The sequence below is a fragment of the Hoplias malabaricus genome, chromosome 15, assembly GCF_029633855.1.
Source record: "Hoplias malabaricus isolate fHopMal1 chromosome 15, fHopMal1.hap1, whole genome shotgun sequence".
NCBI classification, from domain to species: Eukaryota; Metazoa; Chordata; class Actinopteri; order Characiformes; family Erythrinidae; genus Hoplias; species Hoplias malabaricus.
This window is the reverse complement of record NC_089814.1, coordinates 8,968,008-8,988,704: the sequence shown is the minus strand read 5'-3', so window position 1 is coordinate 8,988,704 and position 20,697 is coordinate 8,968,008. Positions and strand designations below refer to the sequence as shown.

At 39.9% G+C, this 20,697-nt stretch overlaps 1 protein-coding gene across 3 annotated transcripts; it reads left to right on the top strand.

The window, feature by feature from the left end:
* Window positions 1–11,602: 11,602 nt before the first annotated feature.
* On the top strand, window positions 11,603–20,488 carry LOC136668769 (dual specificity tyrosine-phosphorylation-regulated kinase 4-like). Of its 3 annotated transcripts, XM_066646466.1 has the most exons (21): window positions 11,603–11,740; window positions 12,316–12,408; window positions 12,712–12,789; window positions 13,642–13,725; window positions 14,174–14,266; window positions 14,564–14,641; window positions 15,088–15,171; window positions 15,561–15,713; window positions 15,948–16,062; window positions 16,316–16,479; window positions 16,580–16,716; window positions 16,871–17,011; window positions 17,262–17,400; window positions 17,866–17,944; window positions 18,033–18,205; window positions 18,449–18,509; window positions 18,614–18,737; window positions 18,829–18,963; window positions 19,310–19,373; window positions 19,645–19,957; window positions 20,159–20,488. In XM_066646466.1, exons 1-18 carry the CDS (start codon window positions 11,681–11,683, stop codon window positions 18,935–18,937), a joined length of 1,965 nt encoding a protein of 654 aa, XP_066502563.1. In that variant the 5' UTR covers window positions 11,603–11,680; the 3' UTR covers window positions 18,938–18,963; window positions 19,310–19,373; window positions 19,645–19,957; window positions 20,159–20,488. The 3 variants fall into 3 exon arrangements, with proteins under 3 accessions (XP_066502563.1, XP_066502564.1, XP_066502565.1); XM_066646468.1 differs by lacking the exons at window positions 11,603–11,740; window positions 12,316–12,408; window positions 12,712–12,789 and adding an exon at window positions 13,099–13,327 and having other exon boundaries at window positions 20,159–20,484; XM_066646467.1 differs by lacking the exons at window positions 14,174–14,266; window positions 14,564–14,641; window positions 15,088–15,171 and having other exon boundaries at window positions 20,159–20,483.
* Window positions 20,489–20,697: the final 209 nt, after the last annotated feature.

Sequence of the window (20,697 nt, the reverse complement as noted above, 5' to 3'; positions counted from 1 at the left end):
CAAATTAAATTTCTTTGGAATCTGGGTTCATCTGGCTGTTGATGGGTATGTGCTGTTTGTTACAACATTCTGGTCTCTGTCTCTTTTCATTTTAAACACCCAAAAGTCATTTTTAGATAGATACAATAAAAAGTTGTGCTGTTATTGCTGTGTTGTTGTTAAAAAGCAAAGGTTTATCTCAAGGTACTTCTACAATGCTGTCCGTGAGCATCATGGTATATATTTGCATTTATTTAATTTAATTAAAATAAGGCATTTGATTTCAAATGTGCACGTTCTTATAGGTGTGTAGTGTTACTTTGATAAATGTGAGTTTTACAGGCTGCCCACATCTCATCAGAGCAGACAGAGGAAAAGAGAACCTTCTCGTAGGTCAAATGCAGGTGGAATTTCACTTGCAGCAGGAAGGTGACCAGGCGCAGGACTGCTTCCGAATGGGGACCTCAGTGCATAATCAGGCATGTTAATGTCCAAGACCTTTTAAAATCTGCTGCTTAATACCAAACTAATGTTTTTGAACTAGGGAAAAAAATCCATACATGAGATCATAATCAGTGTCATGAATCCAATTTAAATAATTGCTGTGACTGATTATTTTTGCAGGACATTTTAAAAGAGAGGTGTGTGATTTCACATTACATAATTGGGTAATTCTATGCCAACTGATATGAGGGAAAACAGTTGAACTTTAATTCATACATCATTATTGATACAATTAATGAATAGTTTTTACAGATGAAATTGTGCATAAGGTACGTCCTACAATAAATTTGCCTGTTGTTGAAAATTATAGCATGGAACCAGAATTTTATTTAGACCCATTTAATAATTTTGGTACGTTAGGTCATTCGTTAGATGATTTTGAGTTGGTCAGTATATAATACGTAGGTTAGAACCTGATTTTTACAAATCAAATTACAAATTCATTAAAAATAAAATGAACACAGCTCTGAATTTTTTTTTTTTTATATAACATTCTGTGACATGACAGGACAGGCACAAAGTCAGCTGGTATAGAATGACTTATAGGATAATCATGATTCAGAACACATTGTTCTGTAACAGTGGATGAATATCACACAAATGAATCTACAGAGTATTAATCCTTTAGCAATTAAATTAGCATCTTGGACTGTTTCATATTTCTTGTTTTATTAGAGAGCTGAATGTATCAACAGCACATTGAAGAAAACCTGGATCAAGAAATGGCAAGCAGCATTTGAAGTAATAAGTCAAATTATTCTAGTTTGTCCATCATTTTTTCTTTTACAGTTGAAAATACATTACAATTACAAGTTTGAATACGGATAGCACCTCAAGATTATTTGTAGGCCATGATGGATACGGCCTGCAGGATAATCCTGTGCAGATGTAAAGTAATGCTTTCATAAAGATAAGGAATATGACTCTTAAGTTACATACTTAGCTTTCAGATTTCCTTTTCAAAAAGCAGAAACTGTTTGCAATATACACACCTTCCTTGGCTTCAAGAAGAACTGATCATGGAACAGATGATGTGGAACACACATGACATTTGCCAGCAACGCAATATTCCAGGACCTTTTGGGAAGCCAGACGTCCTGTTCATTTCACCTCCACATGGTATTTCTCGTGCTTCTCACATTATAGATAGTTAAACAAGCACTATAGCAGAGTAACAAAAACCTTTATGTTCCTACAGGCTTTGCTGATATGCTTTCCATATAGATGACAAGGGCCCAGTTGCCCACTAGGCCAACCCCAGCCAACAGAGGGAGACATGGAGCCAACACACCTTAATTAAGAGAAATCAGCAGCACCTGTTTCTCTCCTACTTAAGGAAAGCCAAAACACACTTCAGTGCTCAGGCTTGGGTTTCTCTCTTTTCAAGAGTGCCACACAAGCCTAGCTGGTAATTTTGGTAAAGTTCCTAGAGTGTTCTTCTGGGTCTCTTTCCTGTGAAATCTTCTTGAGTCTTTTGTTCTTTGTTTATCTCTTTTATTAAAAAAAAAAAGATTTCTAAACTTAGTGTTTCTTCTTTTATCAAATTTGGTTTGGCATTTTCACCTATTTATTTGTCCTTTCCTTCTTTAATTTGGGAAGTTGCTTTTTGTTTTTTTAAGCTGAATTTCATTTTCTGTTTTTTCTGCACTTGAGTCCATTAACAAACTACTCCACTAGTAGCTCACTCAGGGTTCCTTGGTTTTAACCCATCCATGGGTAAACTCACATTACATGATTATCTTCTACAGCAAGCAGAACAAGGGTGGACGAACCTTCTTTGGTGGCAAATAAGTCCTTCAGAAGAATGTCACGGATCATTCTGCAGAACACAAAATTCCCACCATCATCAGATGGGTGCCTGGCTGCTTATCTCATGCTACTGGAGAAATTCACAACTGCTCTTGAAAGAAAAAACTTCTGTAAACCATCCACATTTGCAGAAGCTAATCAAATATATGATCTACTGTCTGAGGACATGTTTAAATAGCATGTGTATTCAATTCTAAAAATGTTAAGGTCATAGCTTTGTGGTTTCAGTTCCTCAAAGCAGTGAGCTGCATGGCACTTGTTACATGTCAGATATGTATTAATCAGTTACATAATTCAAAACATGTTAACTGAAATTTATTTGCATCAACAAATTTAATTAAAATTACTTTGAAAAAGATGCAGCTTACAACGTATGAAATGGTGGTTCTGAAATATTTAGCCTTTTGTAAATAATCACATTCAAGTACTTAGAATTTACAAACAAAATTGAACTGTATACATTTTTACCACAAAGCCTGCCACTATGTTGCCTGATAAACTACCACTGACATTGGTTGTAGTCTGTTTACTATATAGTATACTAAGATAGGAAAAGGTCTACACACACACACCCGAAACTGATTAGACATTTCCCAAACACTGTGTGGGTGGGTGGAAATAAAACCTGGGAACTGTAACAGAAAACTGTGAAAAATAAACTGACCAGAAATAGTCATACATTGGTTATAGTGTACTTTGTGAACAGTACTCAAATATAGGAATAACAAAAATGAAGGTAAATTGCATTAATCTTATGATCTCTTCAAACCTCTGCCAGACACCTCGAGTTTTTGACACCAGTGTTTACCATTTTGTAGCCGTAACGGTTCTTCATATCAGGCCCATTTACAGATTTTAGGTACTGTATAACAGAGGAAGCATCTAGTCTTGATGCAGGGTCATAGTCCAACATTAATGTAACAAACTGGTATGCTACATTCAGGTGTTGGGTAGCAAATTTACAGCCATCAGGCTGCACAACTGCCTTTGGTTCTTCACTGTCCATGGTACGGACTGAGTAAGAAGCTCCAGGAATGTGTCTCCCAGAGACCAGATATCAGAACTTCTGGTGGCCTGCTGAAATTGAAGACATTCTCGAGCCATGTAAAGAAATGTCTCTCCTATTTGGCCCCACCCCACCTTCAAGAAATCTGCTGCCTTGTCTTAGTACAACAGTGTCCCTAATGTTGGCAAGGCCCCAGTCTGTCAGCACTGCATTTTTTGAGTACTGTTCAGTCTGTTGGGATTTATCACAATTTATTTTTGAGGTTAGCAGCATATGGTTAGCTTCTTGTAGTGATATTTTGCACAATAATGACGAATATTTGCTTCAAATCTTGATGGATGACTTTTTTTTTTTGTGTATGTACTCAATGGCCATAGACAGTTCAAGGGCAATGAAATGACAATCATCTCCTTCAAGCTAAAGTAGAAAATAAAATCAAAGAAATACAAATATCCAAAGGTTACCCTTAAACATCAAATTTAATTATTTTATTGGTACTTCATAAAGGTGTATGGAACTGTTTTTCGGTAAATTCTTCATGCAAGATTTAAAATATTCATTCATTCATTATCTGTAACCCTTATCCAGTTCAGGTTCACGGTGGGTCCAGAGCCCACCTGGAATCATTGGGCACAAGGCAGGAATACACCCTGGAGGGGGCGCCAGTCCTTCACAGGACAACACAGACACACACATTCACTCACACCTATGGACACTTGAGTTGCCAATCCACCTACCAACGTGTGTTTTTGGACTGTGGGAGGAAACCCACGCGGACGCGGGGAGAACACACCAACTCCTCACAGACAGTCACCTGGAGCAGGAATCAAACCCACAACCTCCAGGCCCCTGGAGCTGTGTGACACTACCTGCTGCGCCACCGTGCCGCCCCGATTTTTTTTTTTTTTTTTTTTTTTTTTTTTTTAAATTTATTTTTTTTTGGTCAAGTTTCTTTCACCACAGGTACATAAGGATAAGTTGTCCACCTTCACACAACTATGGTCACTGTGTAGCCCATCATGCAGTGTTGTTCCATGTATATATTCATTTGCCAGCAAAAAGCAGCTCTCAACATGGGCAGCTGCCATGAGCTGAACAATGTTAGGATGACTCAGTTGCCCCGTCAATTTCAGATGAATAGTATATATGTTCTCATGTACAATATTCAAAATAATACAGATCTGGATAAATGTTACCTTTTACATCTCAATGAAACAATGCAATATTCCTCCTGAGAATGATCAAATTAATTTTCCAATCTGTAACTACATGCCTTCAGTATGTCATAGGGTAAAGCAAGTTTAAAATGAAAAAAGTAGTCACTCTGCTATTTAGTATAATCACTTGCATCACACTTAGCAAAGTCTGATATTAACAATGCGATAAACAATAATATTCTAATTACTTTACTCAGTTTCAAATTATTTGAAAAAAATGCAGGCTCTTCTATTTGCATGCCTTGTCTTGCCTATATCAACATGAAATATGTTGTGATGGCAGTGGCATTTACCATGAATGGTCCCTGGATTAGGAACCCCTACCTTGTATCTTCAAGAAGGAAAAAAAGCGGCAATTACAGGGGGCCAAGCAAAAATGGCATTATTTGGCACCATGGGTTTCATTGCAACTGTTTGCTTTAAATTGTTTTTTTTCTTCTGATTAAGATGCACCATCTTACATTTTAAACCCTCAGGATTTAAACCCCAGACTATCTGCATTCAAAGTAAAGCATTAAACTTGCACCACAGCCTTCCTCAGTGATTACACTGTTTGACTGAATATCAATAAGGAATCAAGCACAAATTGTCATTAAGATTCTGCAGTTCCTATGAGCATTAGATGTCTTTTCATTCTAAAAACTTCCTTCCCTCAATAGTAACCACATTTTTCAACCACTGAGGTCCAGCTCAGGATTCAAACCCTGAACCTATGAGTCAGGAGGCAGTTGCTCATGTTAAGCCACAAGTTACCTCCTATTATTTAACCCTTGTTCGTTTTGTGAAGTGATCTGTCCTGATGTGCTTTTGTGGTTATATCATGTAAGAAACAGTGGCATTTGGCAACGAGACTGCAGGAGTGTACGTTTATTTACCTTCACTCATTTTCAAACCTTATTACTGTTTAGAATCCAATTTTTTGAAAGTAGGGTGGTTAGTTTTAACAGTGCTGACCTATAGTTTGGGCTAAACAGATTTAAGCAGACATTTATGACATTTTCAAAACCATTTTAGTTCATACAACCTTTTAGTGAAGCCTACTAGTTTCCATACAGTTTCTCTGAAAGAAAACACTAACTCAGGAAATACTGCCATTCAAAAGGTCATTTATTTTTAACAGGTTGCATTTCTTTCAGAAAGAGGTGTAGAGATTAATCAGCAGTACAGGTAACATTTAAGACTTACTAAAATTATATTTCTCCTTACCCCAAATATGAAGACAGAAATTAAATTGTCCTTGTCAATTGTTCCTACAGGGAGGAAAGAGGAACACCTTTTCAAAACAGATTAAAATGGCATTACCCAAGAGGTTTTGTGTTGGCATCTTCAAGCATTAGTTGAATGTTGAGTCCTTGCTGTTCAAAGTCATGACTGCTGTTAGTACACTGTCACTGAACTCAAGTTGTATGTTGTTCAGAAGCAGAAGTTTTTCCTCAACCTCATCAGGTGTTAGACGTGCTGTGCTGCCACTGGGTAGACTAATCCATAAGCATGGTATTCAATTCCATTGTTACGCTGGACACAACTCTATCAGTAAAACCTTATGATGTTGCTTGACTATGTAAAATAACAATGTCTAACTGAAATTAAAGACTGGAAGATGTTAAATTCTGATAAAACTGAGGTCTTGTTACTAGGTACAGATTCTCAGATACATTTACTCAGAAATGCTGCTATTAATCTTGATAATTCAACAGTAAAACACAGTACCATCATTAAAAACTTAGGGGTAGTCTTTGATTCGACTCTCACATTTGATACCCACATATCCAATACAGTCAAAAATGCCTTCTTCCACCTACGCAATATTGCCACAATTCTGCATATTTTATCCTTAAAAGATGCAGAGAAACTAGTGCATGCTTTTATAACTACACGTCTAGACTACTGCAATACGCTCCTGGCAGGGAGCTCGTGCAAAGCGTTACACAAGATTCAGTTAGTTCAAAATGCAGCAGCCAGGGTGCTCACTAGAGCTAGAAAATTCGACCATATCACCCCAGTTCTCTCGTCCCTACACTGGCTACCTGTAAAATTTCACATTGACTATAAAATACTCCTCTTTTAGCTTATAAATCTCTAAATGGTTTAGGCCCGCAGTATCTTACTGAACTTCTCATACCTTATCGCCCTTCACGTACACTTCCAGGATGCCCATCTACTCTTAGTTCCTCGCATTAAGAAAACACTGCAGGAGGAAGAGCCCTTTCTCACAGAGCTCCTCAACTCTGGAATAGCCTCCAGTTACTGTTCGGGGCTCAGACACACTCTCAATCTTTAAATCTAGATTAAAAACCTACCTTTTCAAACAAGCTTTTGGTTAATCACTCACTTTCAGGTTTCTCCTTCTCTTTTGGTTTTCGAGCTGGTTTTCATATTATCACAGTTCTGTATTAACCGTATATACTTTTTTTAGTTAGCTTTCTGGTAACCACCAATGCGCTGTCTGTCGCTGGGTTCTCTTGCCTGACCCGTGGAAGCTTTTTTCACAGGACAATTTTGCCAGTTTTTTACCATGAACCTACTTAACTCTATTTTTCTTTGTTCCCTTTGTCTGTTTTTCCTTCTCCTGTCTCTCTCCTGCTTTGAAATGTCGTGCTGCTTTCCAGGTGTTGCCCTGATCCAGCCCCTTACCCTGTGTGTCCTGTACACGATCCTGGCCTTGTCTCGTCTACACTATCATGCTTGGCCATGCTGTTTTATCTCAAATTAACTCTGCACCTACTTTTAACTCACACAGAATCACTGATCCCTTTCTCCTTCCTCAGACTCATACATCACTAATATTCTATATTCACATTACTATAACCCCTTCATCTGTCATCATTTCACTTTTACTTCTGTTCTATTCTCTGTTGTGTCTCCGGTGTCGACCCGAGGAGGATGGGTTCCCCATGAGTCTTGGTTTCTTCCTCGTGTGCTGAGGGAGTTTTTCCTTGCCACTGTTGCCCCTGGCTCTCTCATAGGAGGCTGGGACCCGGATCTCTGTAAAGTGGCTTTAAGACAACTTTTTGTTGTGAAAAGCTCTATATAAATAAAATTTGATTGAATGAGTGTAGAATTTTACTTATTTATTTTGGAGTCAATTACATCGAGACACCTGAGGTAGTCCAGTGGCCTTACCCACTTCAAATGAGATGCAGTGGACTTCATTCTTACTTCATACAGAGAGAGACCTGGGCTGGTCAGATTTCTTGATGAATCCTATGGTAGTCTTGACTTGTTATTACATATTCCGTCCATGTATCGAGAGTCACAGTAGTGAATGACATGTTGTTCTTGTGATGACACCTCAAAATTAAATGCCTCAGTAATAATATAGGCCCCGTCCACACGGATCTGGATAGTTTTAAAAACGGCAAATTTCCCGTCTGCTCTGCTCTCTCGCTGTTTTATCATTACCAGTCCAGTAGGGGGTGTGATGGAATTTGTTTATTGAAATGATTCATAATCAATAGAGGTATTTTCAATCAGCAATGACCATGTATGCTTGTGTAACTGATTTATTCCTCAATTCTCTGTGTTGGCCGTGTTAGTTGGCGCTCCTTTGAGGAACAGAGAGGACGGGCGCTAATATATGGTTTTAAGAGTCTATTGAGAAAGATGGGAACAGAGCCAGTGAATACTCTGAAGGCCATCATTAGTGATTTGAATTTGATGCGAGCAGCTAAGGGTAGCCAATGCAGCTCAACTAATAGGGGCATGACATGTGCTCTTTTAGGCTGGTTGAAGACCAGGTGTGCTGCAGCATTCTGGATCATCTGTAGCGGTCTCACAGCACAGGCCGGAAGACCTGTCAGGAGGGCGTTGCAATAGTCTAGACGGGAGATTACTAAAGTCTGAAACGAGGAGCTGTGTTGTATGTTGAGTTAGATATGGTCTAATCTTCCTTATGTTGAATAGGGAGAAGTGGCACGATCGAGCTACTGCGGTAACGTGATCTGCGAAGGTCAGCTGGTCATCAACCATGACACCCAGGTTTCTTACAACCTTGGAGGGAGCCACTGATAGGGACTCTAGCTTGATGCTAATGTTGTGGAGAATAGCTTGCTTGGCTGGGAGGGCCAGCAGTTCAGTTTTGGATAAATTCAATTGGAAGTGATGTTCCTCCATCCATGTAGATATGTCAGAAAATCGAGTTGCCACTGAAGTGTCACCTGGAGGAAAGGATAAATAGAGCTGTGTGTCATCTGCATAGCAGTGATAGGAGAAGCTGTGTGAATGTATGATTGGGCCTAGAGAGGTGGTGTACAAGGCAAAGAGGAGGTGTCCCAGCTCTGAGCCTTGGGGCACACCTGTGGTGAGGTGGTGTTGTGCTGATGTTTGTCCAAGTCATGACACATTGAAGGATCGTCCAGTGAGATAAGACTCAAACCAGGAGAGTGTATTGTTCTTGAAGCCCATGTCAGTGAGTTTGTTTAGTAAGATGGGGTGGTTGACTGCTGATAGGTCGAGCAGGATGAGAACTGAGGACTGACCTGTCGCTTTGGCATCTTTAAGAGCTTCCATTACTGACAGAAGCGCAGTTTCCGTCGAGTGGCCGCTCTTGAAGCCGGATTGGTTAGAGTCAAGGAGGTTATGTTGGGACAGGAATTTTGTTGCCTGCTTAAAGACAGCTCTTTCAATGATTTTAGACCGGAAGGGGAGGAGAGACTGTTCGGTAGTTCTCTACTATAGAAGGAGCAAGAGAAGGTTTTTTGAGTAGAGGTCTTACCTGAGCTTGCTTGAAGGTGTTTGGAAATGTTCCCGAGGTTAGTGAAGAATTGATTACATGAGTGGCTACGGACACAGTGGACGGAGCTAAGGTTTGCAGTAGGATGGTAGGAATGGGATCCAGTGGACAGGATGGAGGACGGCCGCCTCTAAGAAGATTTGATACCTTGTGTATTGAGAGAGGAGTGAAAGAGGGGAAGGAAGCAGTAGGTTTAGGAGGATTCTAAGGGAGAGCCGGAGGCTGTGTAGAAGGGTCAGAAAACCGGCTGCTACTTGCAGCAACTTTGCTGGTGAAGAAGTCAGCACATGCGTCAGCGGTGAGGTTGGTTGCAGGGGGTGGAGGTGGAGGGTTCAGTAGAGACTTGAAGGTTGAAAACAGCTTCCGGGTGTCAGTAGCGTTGTTGATTTTGTCTTGGTAGAATTTCTTTTTTGCAGAGGTGACGTTTGATGAAAAGGCTGAGAGCAGAGATTGCAGTTGTGTCAGGTGTGATGGGTCTTTTGTTTTTCGCCATCTCCTCTCAGCAGCTCTGAGGTTAGTTCGCATTGATCGAAGGGAGTCAGTAAGCCACGGGTGGGGCTGCATGGGTCTTGCGGTTCTGATAGTCAGAGGGCACAGGCGATCCAAGCAGGCGCTCAGAGTTGTGCAGAGTGACTCTGTGGCGTCATTGACCTCAAGAGATGAGAAGGTGCTTGGGGGTGGGAGAGCATAAGTCACAAGGGCAGAGAAGTGGGTGGGAGATTGCGCCAGAAGGGGACAGAGGGAGTGGACACAGTGGGTTGCTGAGGGAGACAAGCATTGAGCTGAATAAAGCAATGGTCAGAGAGATGTAGAGGAGTAACTTTTACAGAGTTAATTAAGCAGTGTTTGGTGAGAATGAGATCAAATGCATTACCTGCTTTGTGAGTTGAAGGGGTGCTTACCTGCTGTAGCTCAAAGGAGTGGGTCAGAGAGAAGAAATCAGCAGCGGCCGGAGTGTCTAGGTGGATGTTCATGTCACCGAGAATCAGCATGGGACAGTCATGTTCAGGGATGGAAGAAAGCAGGGTGTCTAGCTCTTCTAGGAAATCGCCCAGTCTCCCTGGGGGACGATATACAAAAACCACATACATTTTTACAGGTGCAGTCACCAGGATGGCATGGTATTCGAAGGATCTGTACGAGACTGATGATTCCAACTGGGTATCAGTTTGAATCATCAGTCCATGTGTTGGAAATCAATACAGATTACAAATTACAGATAATGTTATGCAGAAATTATTTTATTACTTGATTAATTTATTAATAAATCTAAATGTATTCGTTTGAAATAAATATGCAGTAAATTTCAGGTAAATCAGTCAACAACAAACAAAGGGCAGTAGAACAAAAATATCTGGATGAAAAAATAAATTAATTACAGCAAGAATGTACAAAAGCAAACAATGGAGTGCTGCACCACTGTACAGAATGAATAAGACTGATTTTTAGTAGTTTTTTGAGGATTGCATCAAATTCAAAATGGGTATAATTAAAAATAATAATAATAATAAAAATGAAATATTTTCTTTATATTGTTTTCAAATGAATAAATGTTTAAATTATTTGCCCATCAATGCATTATGTATTTATTTACATTTTTTGCACAGCATGCCAAATAAAAGACATACAAAAAAAACCCACACAATTGTTTATGTAAATTATGTTATATAAATTATGTATATATGTGTATATAATGTGCCAATATTATATTTATTCATGCCATTTTTTATATATGTAATTGGCATAATATGTCAATATATATGTCATATATAAGTAAATGCATTTTGTGAGACCTGGATGAAACAAATCTAGTCTGAAAAGGTTTGGGAAGACTGGTAAAATTATGAGGTCAGTTTGATCCTTGACAGGAAATGGGGAATTTGATTTTCCTGGAAATTCAAAGGCTCCTGGTGATTTGGGAAGCCATTTCAGTTTTTCTTTTCCTATTTTTTTCTCGTGCTACATACAAATAATGACTGTGAACCCCTTCTAATAAGATATACATTACAGTATAATAAGTGTGTAGTTGAACAGTATTTTTACTGTGTAGTGTTGTCGCCGTCTGCTGGCGACCTTTGTGAACTGCGGCGCAGGTTCAACTTCAGCGTCAGTTTCGTGTTATTTATGAAAATTGATTTGTACATAACGTGTTGCTTTCACGTTGACAGTTAGTATACATCCAATGCACGTGTGTAAATGGACACAGCGATGGTATTTTCTGGAATTTTCTGGTATTTTCTTCGCTAGTGCTAAATGACATCACAAACCAACTGCCTCTGTGACGTCACAGTTGATGTCACAAACGTAACTCATTCTTTATAAGAGGTGTCTCTGAACGTTCAGCTTCAGAATGATCATCGGTCACGCACCTGTTTAACTGCTTGACAAAGATAGGTGTGAAACAAACAAATCAAAGTACTTTAAAATACCTGGATGAATACCTCCAGAAGACAAATGGAAAAGGCTCAGAAGAGAACTACTTTTCCTGCAAAGGTAGGATCACTAAACTTGTTATTAAACAAAATTGTCTCACAGAGGTAAAATTTTAAACACCTCAAATTAATGGGTTACTGGTACATTGCTTTAATTTTAAAAATATGAGATACAGCCGCTCAGCAAGTGTCAGGCACCTTACAAGTAAATCATTTCTGATCGTCACTCAGAAAATATGAGAAAAATCACAATCCTGTGTAAATATAAGGATTTTTAACATCTTTTGGAAATAAAAGTACTCTAATAAAACAAAAGGGGCATCAGAGCAGTGCTGCAGCTGATACAAAGCTCCAGGGTCTTGGGGCCCTGGGCTTCACCCGCAAAATGGCGGACAGGATTGAAGGAGTTGTAGCGGACAGTTTTGTTTATGATTGTGGTATTAATTGTAAAAAGTTTAACATTATAAATTGTAATGTGTGTCTCTGTTTTATGAAATAAGTTCCTTTTTAAATTGTGTGTAAACAGCCATAAGCTAAAAATGTATGAATATAGTTTAACTCGTTTTTGGTTGTTGAGTGGGTTTATAATGATTTAATTAATCACAGCTACTGATCTCAGCTTATCTACCTCCACAGGGTGGGAAGCTTGATGCCCTCCCTGCCCTTCCCCAGATTAAAACACCTCAAACTGGGAAGGCTAAACTGGTACCAGGCAATCCCAGAAAACTGGTAAGACCGAAATAAAAGTCTGTTAGTTCATGCAGTGGTAAAGCTAATTTGTAAAGAATTCCTTTTACCACTCATTAAGAGTGCACTGTGTTCAGTTTCACGGTGTATAGACACATTTACCTGTCTACTGGTTTGTACACAGCTAAATCCCTACTGAGTGTTGTTCTTGAGTGGCATGTTCATAGGATAACCAATTTTGCTGCCTTAATTGATTTGTGTGTGTGTGTGTCGTAGAGTGCGTCAGAGGGTTTATATTTATTAAGTTATCTCATCTTGTACTACTCTGTTTATTTGCCCTCACAGGGTGTGAAGCCTGATGCCCTCCCTCAGCTTAAAAAACCAGAAGCTGAGAAGGCTCAACCAGGCTGTCCCAGAAGACTTGTAAGACTTCCGTTCATACATGCAATAGTAAAATCCACTTGCAAGGAGTTCCCTAATCTTTGACTGGCTGGATTATTTCTTAACACTCTCAAGTGTTCCCTGCTTATATCAGGAATAGTGCTGGATGAGACTGACACAACGCCAAACTACTGTATAATAGATAAAAATGGTACCACAACCGGGGCGGCACGGTGGCGCAGCAGGTAGTGTCGCAGTCACACAGCTCCAGGGGCCTGGAGGTTGTGGGTTCGATTCCAGCTCCAGGTGACTGTCTGTGAGGAGTTGGTGTGTTCTCCCCGTGTCCGCGTAGGTTTCCTCCGGGTGACTGTCTGTGAGGAGTTGGTGTGTTCTCCCCGTGTCCGCATGGGTTTCCTCCGGGTGCTCCGGTTTCCTCCCACAGTCCAAAAACACACGTTGCAGGTGGATTGGCGACTTGAAAGTGTCCGTAGGTGTGAGTGAATGTGTGTGTCTGTGTTGCCCTGTGAAGGACTGGCGTCCCCTCCAGGGTGTATTCCCGCCTTGCGCCCGATGATTCCAGGTAGGCTCTGGACCCCCCGCGACCCTAAATTGGATAAGCGGTTACAGATGATGGATGGATGGATAGTACCACAACCCCATTTCCAGAAAAGTTGAAACGCTGTGAAAAGTGTAAATAAAGAGTGCAGTGATGTTCAAATTATTTTAACACTATTTTTAATTCAAAATGGTACAAAGACAATATCAGATATGAGGAAACAAAACGATATATATATATGTCTGTTGTTATCTGTGTGTGTGTGAGAGAGAGAAAGGTTTGTATTTTTATTTCAGTAATCTCAGTTTGTATTGAGCTATGTTTATTTGCCCCCACAGGGTGGGAAGCTTGATCCCCTACCCCAGATTAAAAAGCCTGAAGCTAGGAAGCCTCAAATGGGACCAGGCTATCCCAAAAAACCGGTAAGACATCCGTTAATACATGGAGGAGTAAAATCCACTTGCAAGGAACTCCCTTTACCCCCCACCAGGAGTTCCCTAATCTTTCACCGGCAGAATTATTTCTTAACACTTTCAGGTGTTTCCTGCTTAAATCAGGAATTGTACTGAATGAGACTGACACAAACTACAACGAATACGGCTCTATGCCATTAACAGAGATGACAGACTTGAACTGGGATACTTTCTCTAGACTGAGCTACATTTAAATACATTTATCCTCGTAATACACAGTGTTCTGTTTCACAGTGTATAGCCACATTTTACCTGTCCACTGGTTTGTATACAGCTGATACTCTGCTTAACATTTGTCCTTGACTGGCACGTTTGCGGCATCAACAGTATTGCTGCCTTATTTGAGTTCAGTGTGTGTGACTTACAGTGTGTGTGATGTGTTTATCTACCTCCACAGGCTGGGAAGCTTGATGCACTCCCTGCCCTTCCCCAGATTAAAACACCTCAAACTGGGAAGGCTAAACTGGTACCAGGCAATCCCAGAAAACTGGTAAGACTGAAATAAAAGTCTGTTAATTCATGCAGTGGTAAAGCTAATTTGTAAAGCATTTCTTTTACCACTCATTAAGAGTGCACTGTGTTCAGTTTCACGGTGTATAGACACATTTACCTGTCTACTGGTTTGTACATAGCTAAATCCCTACTGAGTGTTGTTCTTGAGTGGCATGTTCATAGGATAACCAATTTTGCTGCCTTATTTGATTTGTGTGTGTTGTAGAGTGCGTCAGAGGGTTTATATTTATTAAGTTATCTCATCTTGTACTACTCTGTTTATTTGCCCTCACAGGGTGTGAAGCCTGATGCCCTCCCTCAGCTTAAAAAACCAGAAGCTGAGAAGGCTCAACCAGGCTGTCCCAGAAGACTTGTAAGACTTCCGTTCATACATGCAATAGTAAAATCCACTTGCAAGGAGTTCCCTTTACCCCCCACCAGGAGTTCCCTAATCTATCACTGGCTGGATTATTTCTTAAATCTTTCAGGTGTTTCCTGCTTAAATCAGGAATTGTGCTGAATGAGACTTACACAAACTACAACGAATACGGCTCTATGCCATTAACAGAGATGACAGACTTGAACTGGGATACTTTCTCTAGACTGGGCTACATTTAAATACATTTATCCTCGTAATACACAGTGTTCTGTTTCACAGTGTATAGCCACATTTACCTGTCCACTGCTTTGTATACAGCTGATACTCTGCTTAACACTGTCCTTGACTGGCATGTTTGCAGCATCAACAATATTGCTGCCTTATTTGAGTTCAGTGTGTGTGACTTACAGTGTGTGTGATGTGTTTATCTACCTCCACAGGCTGGGAAGCTTGATGCACTCCCTCAGCTGAAAAATCCTCAAGCTGAGAAGGCTCAACTGGGACCAGGCTCGACAAGAAATCTGGTAAGACGTCCGTTGATTCATGACTAGATAAAGCTCACTGTAAATATTCTCTTTACCACATACCACGCATCCGCCAGAGTTCCCTAATTTTTGACTGGCAGGATTATTATAATGTCTGAAAAATGCTGAACGTATCATGTGACTTGACTGAACTTTAAATAAATGTTAATAAATATAATTAAAATGCACGATGGAAAGTTTTCGTACAGTTTGTTCATGTTTTTTAATGAAGGTTTCATGAATGAGGCTCATTTTATTTAAAGTACCGTGTTGTACAGTTAAAATGGGTATACTTTGTATACAATGTAATTGTGAGTGTGGATGGAATAGCAGGCTAGACATGTGACTGTAATGCCTTGGGCACTCACTTGCCTTTTCTTTTTATGTAGAACAATGGATGTCACAAACTTCCACAAATAAAACCGAAGCCTCAACCTGCAGCCTTTGCTAAGTCCAAGGTCCAAGGAGTGGGTACATTGCCTCATATCAATGACAAAAGGCAGCCCAGTTCCAGCTTGACGACACACAAACGTCTGAATCCTGTAAGTAGCCTGGCACCCAGCTTTCTACAGACACTGAAGCCATCACAATTAAAATAATTGATTGTCAAACAGAACTAAAGTTGACATATCTCCTTTACAGTGGGACTGTTACAAGATACACATACATACAATATGTGTATAATATATGCAAATATATGCAGTAGTGTTCTTATTGGCCAACACTGGCACGTTTATCTGATTCATGTGCATTGTCTGTGGAATATTATCAATAAGGAGACAAGGCCAGTTCAGGGGAACTCTTCAGAGAACAGTGCCTCCAATTGCTCATCCTTCATGCAGCAGCACAAGAGGCATCTGGAGACTTATCCGCTCCCCATGTGTCCACAAGGTAAAAAAATGTAGAGTCTACATTTAAGAAGCATCTCAGAATAGGAAAGCCAGTCTGTACATTTTCCCTCGGCTCCAAGAGATTTCTTGTGGTCTTTCTTGCATATAGAAAATGTTCTTCCATTTGTATCCTTGTAATGTCACAAAAAGTGTTTCTGAAACTCTTAATATCTATGGACTCATCACAACTACACCTATTAGGCAATGAAATGGAGTCAAAAAGGTTCATTTACCATTTCTTGTATGTCTTTCAGACGTACAAAAGAACTTTGGGCAGAGGCTGACTGTGTTTGAGCAGCAAGAGGTTTTGGGGTACTCTGAGATTTGGTACCTGGGACTGAAAGCCAAGAAGATTCATGGCTGTTTTGGCAAGGCCCATAATCATGGCTACGATGATAAGCATGGTGCCTACAAACAGGTGGGGTTCTAGTTCATTTCTACATGAAGAAGCTTAATACCGTCCATCATTTCAGTAGATGAAGGGGAGGAGATCAAGTTTGTTGTTGTTATGTTTTCAGGTGATTCATGACCACTTAGCGTACCGCTATGAAGTCTTGGGCTTCATTGGACAAGGAACCTTTGGCCAAGTCTTCAAGTGTCGGGATCACAAAACCCAGAAGATGGTGGCTATCAAAATCATTCGAAACAATCCGAGGTTATTATGTTTGGTCATATAATGTTTAACCTTTATGACTTCTCACAATTGATGACTGCAGTATGGTGCTAATTAGTTAATACAGTATATATTGCTAGCTTACACATGGTACTTTCTAAACTGGTTTTCTGGGTGTTGTTTTGCCTGTGTTTAGTCACCATAAACAAGGAATGGTGGAGCTAAGAATGCTACATTATTTGCGGAGGAGGAACATAGACAGTACCTACAACGTTATACGTATGGAGGAGTTCTTCTACTTCCGCAATCATCTATGCTTCACCTTTGATCTCATGGGGTGAGTGTATATGTGTGAGCACAGCTTTATACTACTCTAATTGCTCCCCGTCCTGGAGAACAAACACATCCACCCTGTTTTAGAAAGGGCTTGTTAATTAGCAGACTAATAATAATAATTAATCAGCAAAAAAACATCAAAACATAGAAAGCAGAGGAACTCCAGGATGAGTGTTGGAAACCACTCGACGAGGTATCCCCTTTTGCAGCATAGAGTCCTTAATTAATATTACACCTTTTTGTCTGCTCAGGCCAAACCTGGATGAGAAAATAAAGAGGGAAGGCCCTTACGGGTTCAGCCAGGAAATGGTGCGCCACTTTGCTGAGATGCTGCTAAAATCCTTGAACATTCTGAAGGAGAAGAAGATCGTCCACAGTGACCTTAAGCCTGTGAGTACCACCACAGCCAACATTCGCTGATGTTTAAAAACCATTTGAGGATGTTGGAGTCTGTTGGATCATCATTTTAACTCAATTTTAATTCTGGTGTTCCAGATTTTGTAGATTAAGAATGGCTCATGTTGTGTTCTGTACTGTTAAACCTATCAGCCCTGATGCCTGGTTGTGATATTTTCAGAGAACTTGGCAGAGTCACATTGTAAATCAAAATAAGGAAATGGAAATTTTCCATCATTATATAAAACAACAGAATTGTTCCACACGAGTGAGCAAGCACACTTAGAGTTTGTATTGCTGAATGCTGCTATAGATATTTTTCATTTGAGCAACAACACACAATAACATGATCAAAATCCATGCGCAGCAGTGAGACTTGTCTTATATAAAAGGGAAAGTGTAAACAGGAAAAATAATCTCATAAATAAACAGCTGATCACATCATTATTATGTGTAAAGGGGAACATCGTGGAATCACAAGACGGCCTAGGCATCACTGTGGTTGACTTTGGATGCAGCTACAATGAAGATTTCAGACGTGAGTGAAACAAATTTTGCGTACCTGTACATGTATGTGGGACCAATATATCTTTTTTTAATCTTTACGTCTACATCTTGCTCTTTAGCGCGCACAGGAATCGGAACCCGGTTTTATCGCCCTCCGGAGTTAATGCTGGGTCAGCCCAGCTCCTGCGCTATTGACATGTGGAGTTTGGGCTGCATCCTGGCTGAACTCGATATGGGTCGCCCTCTTTTTCCCGGAGCTGATGAGAATGATCAGATTGAACGTATCGCTGAGGTAAAGGCACACTTTGCTTTTCTAGTTATATATGTAGTAATAATAAATAACAGTTTTGAACTCTTATCACATTTCCCAATATCACAGGGGTCTCTGAGCTAGTTGAAACTGGTAATATTGTTCGAGTTCATGGGCAATAAGCCTCATGATCATACGGCACACTATTTAGCACATTAACATTTTACATAACATTATATTCTATGTGACGTGTGTGTGTTTATTTTCTTTAAATGTATATTTCAGGTGATTGGCCTACCACCTTATTACGTTCTTCAGACTGGTTACAGCAGACATCGGTTCTTTGGTGAGCACTTCATGTGGGAAGGATAAGAGTGTGTCATGATAATAGGCAAGGATATGGTATTGAGCGGTCTGTTTTGTATATTTTTATTTTTTTTTTTGTCACAGATGTAGACGAAAGCCTTAATTACACACTCAAGGGCAAGAACCGAAAGCCCAGCTCCGTAGATCTGGCAGCAGTTCTAAACACGGACGACCCAGCGTTCGTGGACTTTATCAAACGCTGTTTGATGTAAGTGATCACTGAACAGTTTTATTCAAAAAGGGATCTGTTGTTGTCTGTCTGGGTTAATGAGGCATGTGTTATCACTTGACCCCTTAAGGTGGGACCCCATGATGAGACTTACCCCAGAGGAAGCTTTGCGACATCCATGGATTCAGGGTGGCACAACAGGCGACTCTGATTCTAGCGAATCCTGCGAGCAATGTTGAATTAGCCTCCCTTAAATGCTGGAATTGTGAGTACATTTGTTCATACACTCAAAAAAATTCCCTTGTCTGGATACAAGAGTATTGACTTATTCTTTAAAAACCATGCTGTTTCTCACTAAAATTCTTTTTGCTAAAGTTAACTTAAGTTTTCAACAAACAAATTTCTGTTTATGGAGTCACCACCAGTAAAATAAATAAATATTCATCTCAATGGAGCAGAAATAGAGCAATATCCTCATTTTATTCATGCTTTTCAATGTATGGAGTTCTCTCCATTGTCTAAAAATACTCCAGGTGCCTCTGCCATGAGCAGAGAAAAGAGAAAGACAAGCATTCCAGACTGAGACCGTTTGTTTTTTCACTCATTTACAGACACTGAGGCTTCATAAACAAATCAAACTGGTTTCCAGCACGCAAACTGGAGAGCTAGCAAATGGTGAGGAAACCTCTTCTGAATTCTATATAAAAAACGTGTTTTTGGTTACAATTTTGTACGTTACATTTAAATATGACCTTATAACAAAATTATCATGCATTTGTTATTAAAGCTGTTCAAGCTTCTTTATTGCTCCAATAAATTCAGTTGTAAAGGTTTTTCAGATTAGAGACACTGTAAGAGACTGAAACATGACGGAGGTGTGACCTATACGTACTGAGAGAAAGCCAGCTTCTGAATGCAGAATGGTTGTATTCTATTTTTGTTTCAGGTGCTTGGACTACCACAAACCAAATTTCTTAGGCTTGCCTATGTCAAAGGGGTCAACAGGAAAGCTGGTCAAGAAAACTTCTCTGCAGCTGGTTCTTCATCTGGAATCAAGACCATAAATATAATCGCTCCATCACCTATTTCTATCCAATATAGAACATCTGAGGTGTATTTCAATGACACTACTTTGCTCCTTTTCTAGTGGAGAATTCAAGATGGAGGCCTCCAGCCATCGTCTCCCGCCAATAGGAGCCAGTGGAGCAGAATGCCCAGAGAAGTTTGCCAGATGGGTTACTGGACACATGGTAGTTGAGGTGATGAAAAGAGAAATGACTTGACGTTTCATTGTTGGCTAAGTGTTCTTCATAGTTCATGGGATTGCCCACTGTGTGTTACATGGTCAGAGAACCTTGAGTCTTAAATCTCATGGCATATCAAGAACACTTGGCACTCTAAATGTAAGTGTTACATTCCGTCTCCTGTACTGACGTGGGGTGTGTTTGTTCTCTTTACAGATTATTCAGAGTATTATTACCAGTAGATTGACCAGAGGAGGATAGGTCACCCCTTGTGAGCCGTGGTTCCTCCCAAGGTTTCTTCCTCAGCCGAGGGAGTTTTTCCTTGCCACTGTCGCCCCTGGCTTGCTCACCTGGGGATTTTTACATTTCATGTCAAATATTTGTCTTACTGGAATTCTCTGAAGCTGCTATGTGACGACACCAGTTGTAAAAAGTGCTATACAAATAAATTTGATATGATTTGATTTTGCCTCAAGTGTGTCTTTCAGCATCTTAACCATGTACAACATTGCCAATATGGGTTAATAAATTGTGATTGTATCTAATGTAAGGATTTGTGGTTATTGTGCTGAGATATTTTTGACTAAGCACAGTCCTGCTCATAAACATGTTTGTGCAACTGAATGTGTATGTTCACAGTGGGTGGCCTTTAGGGTACAGGAATTAATTACTAAGAAAAGGTGTCTGGATACTTTAAACCTTACAAACAATGACATAAAACTGATAAACTGATGAAAAAAAATGTTTTCAAAAAT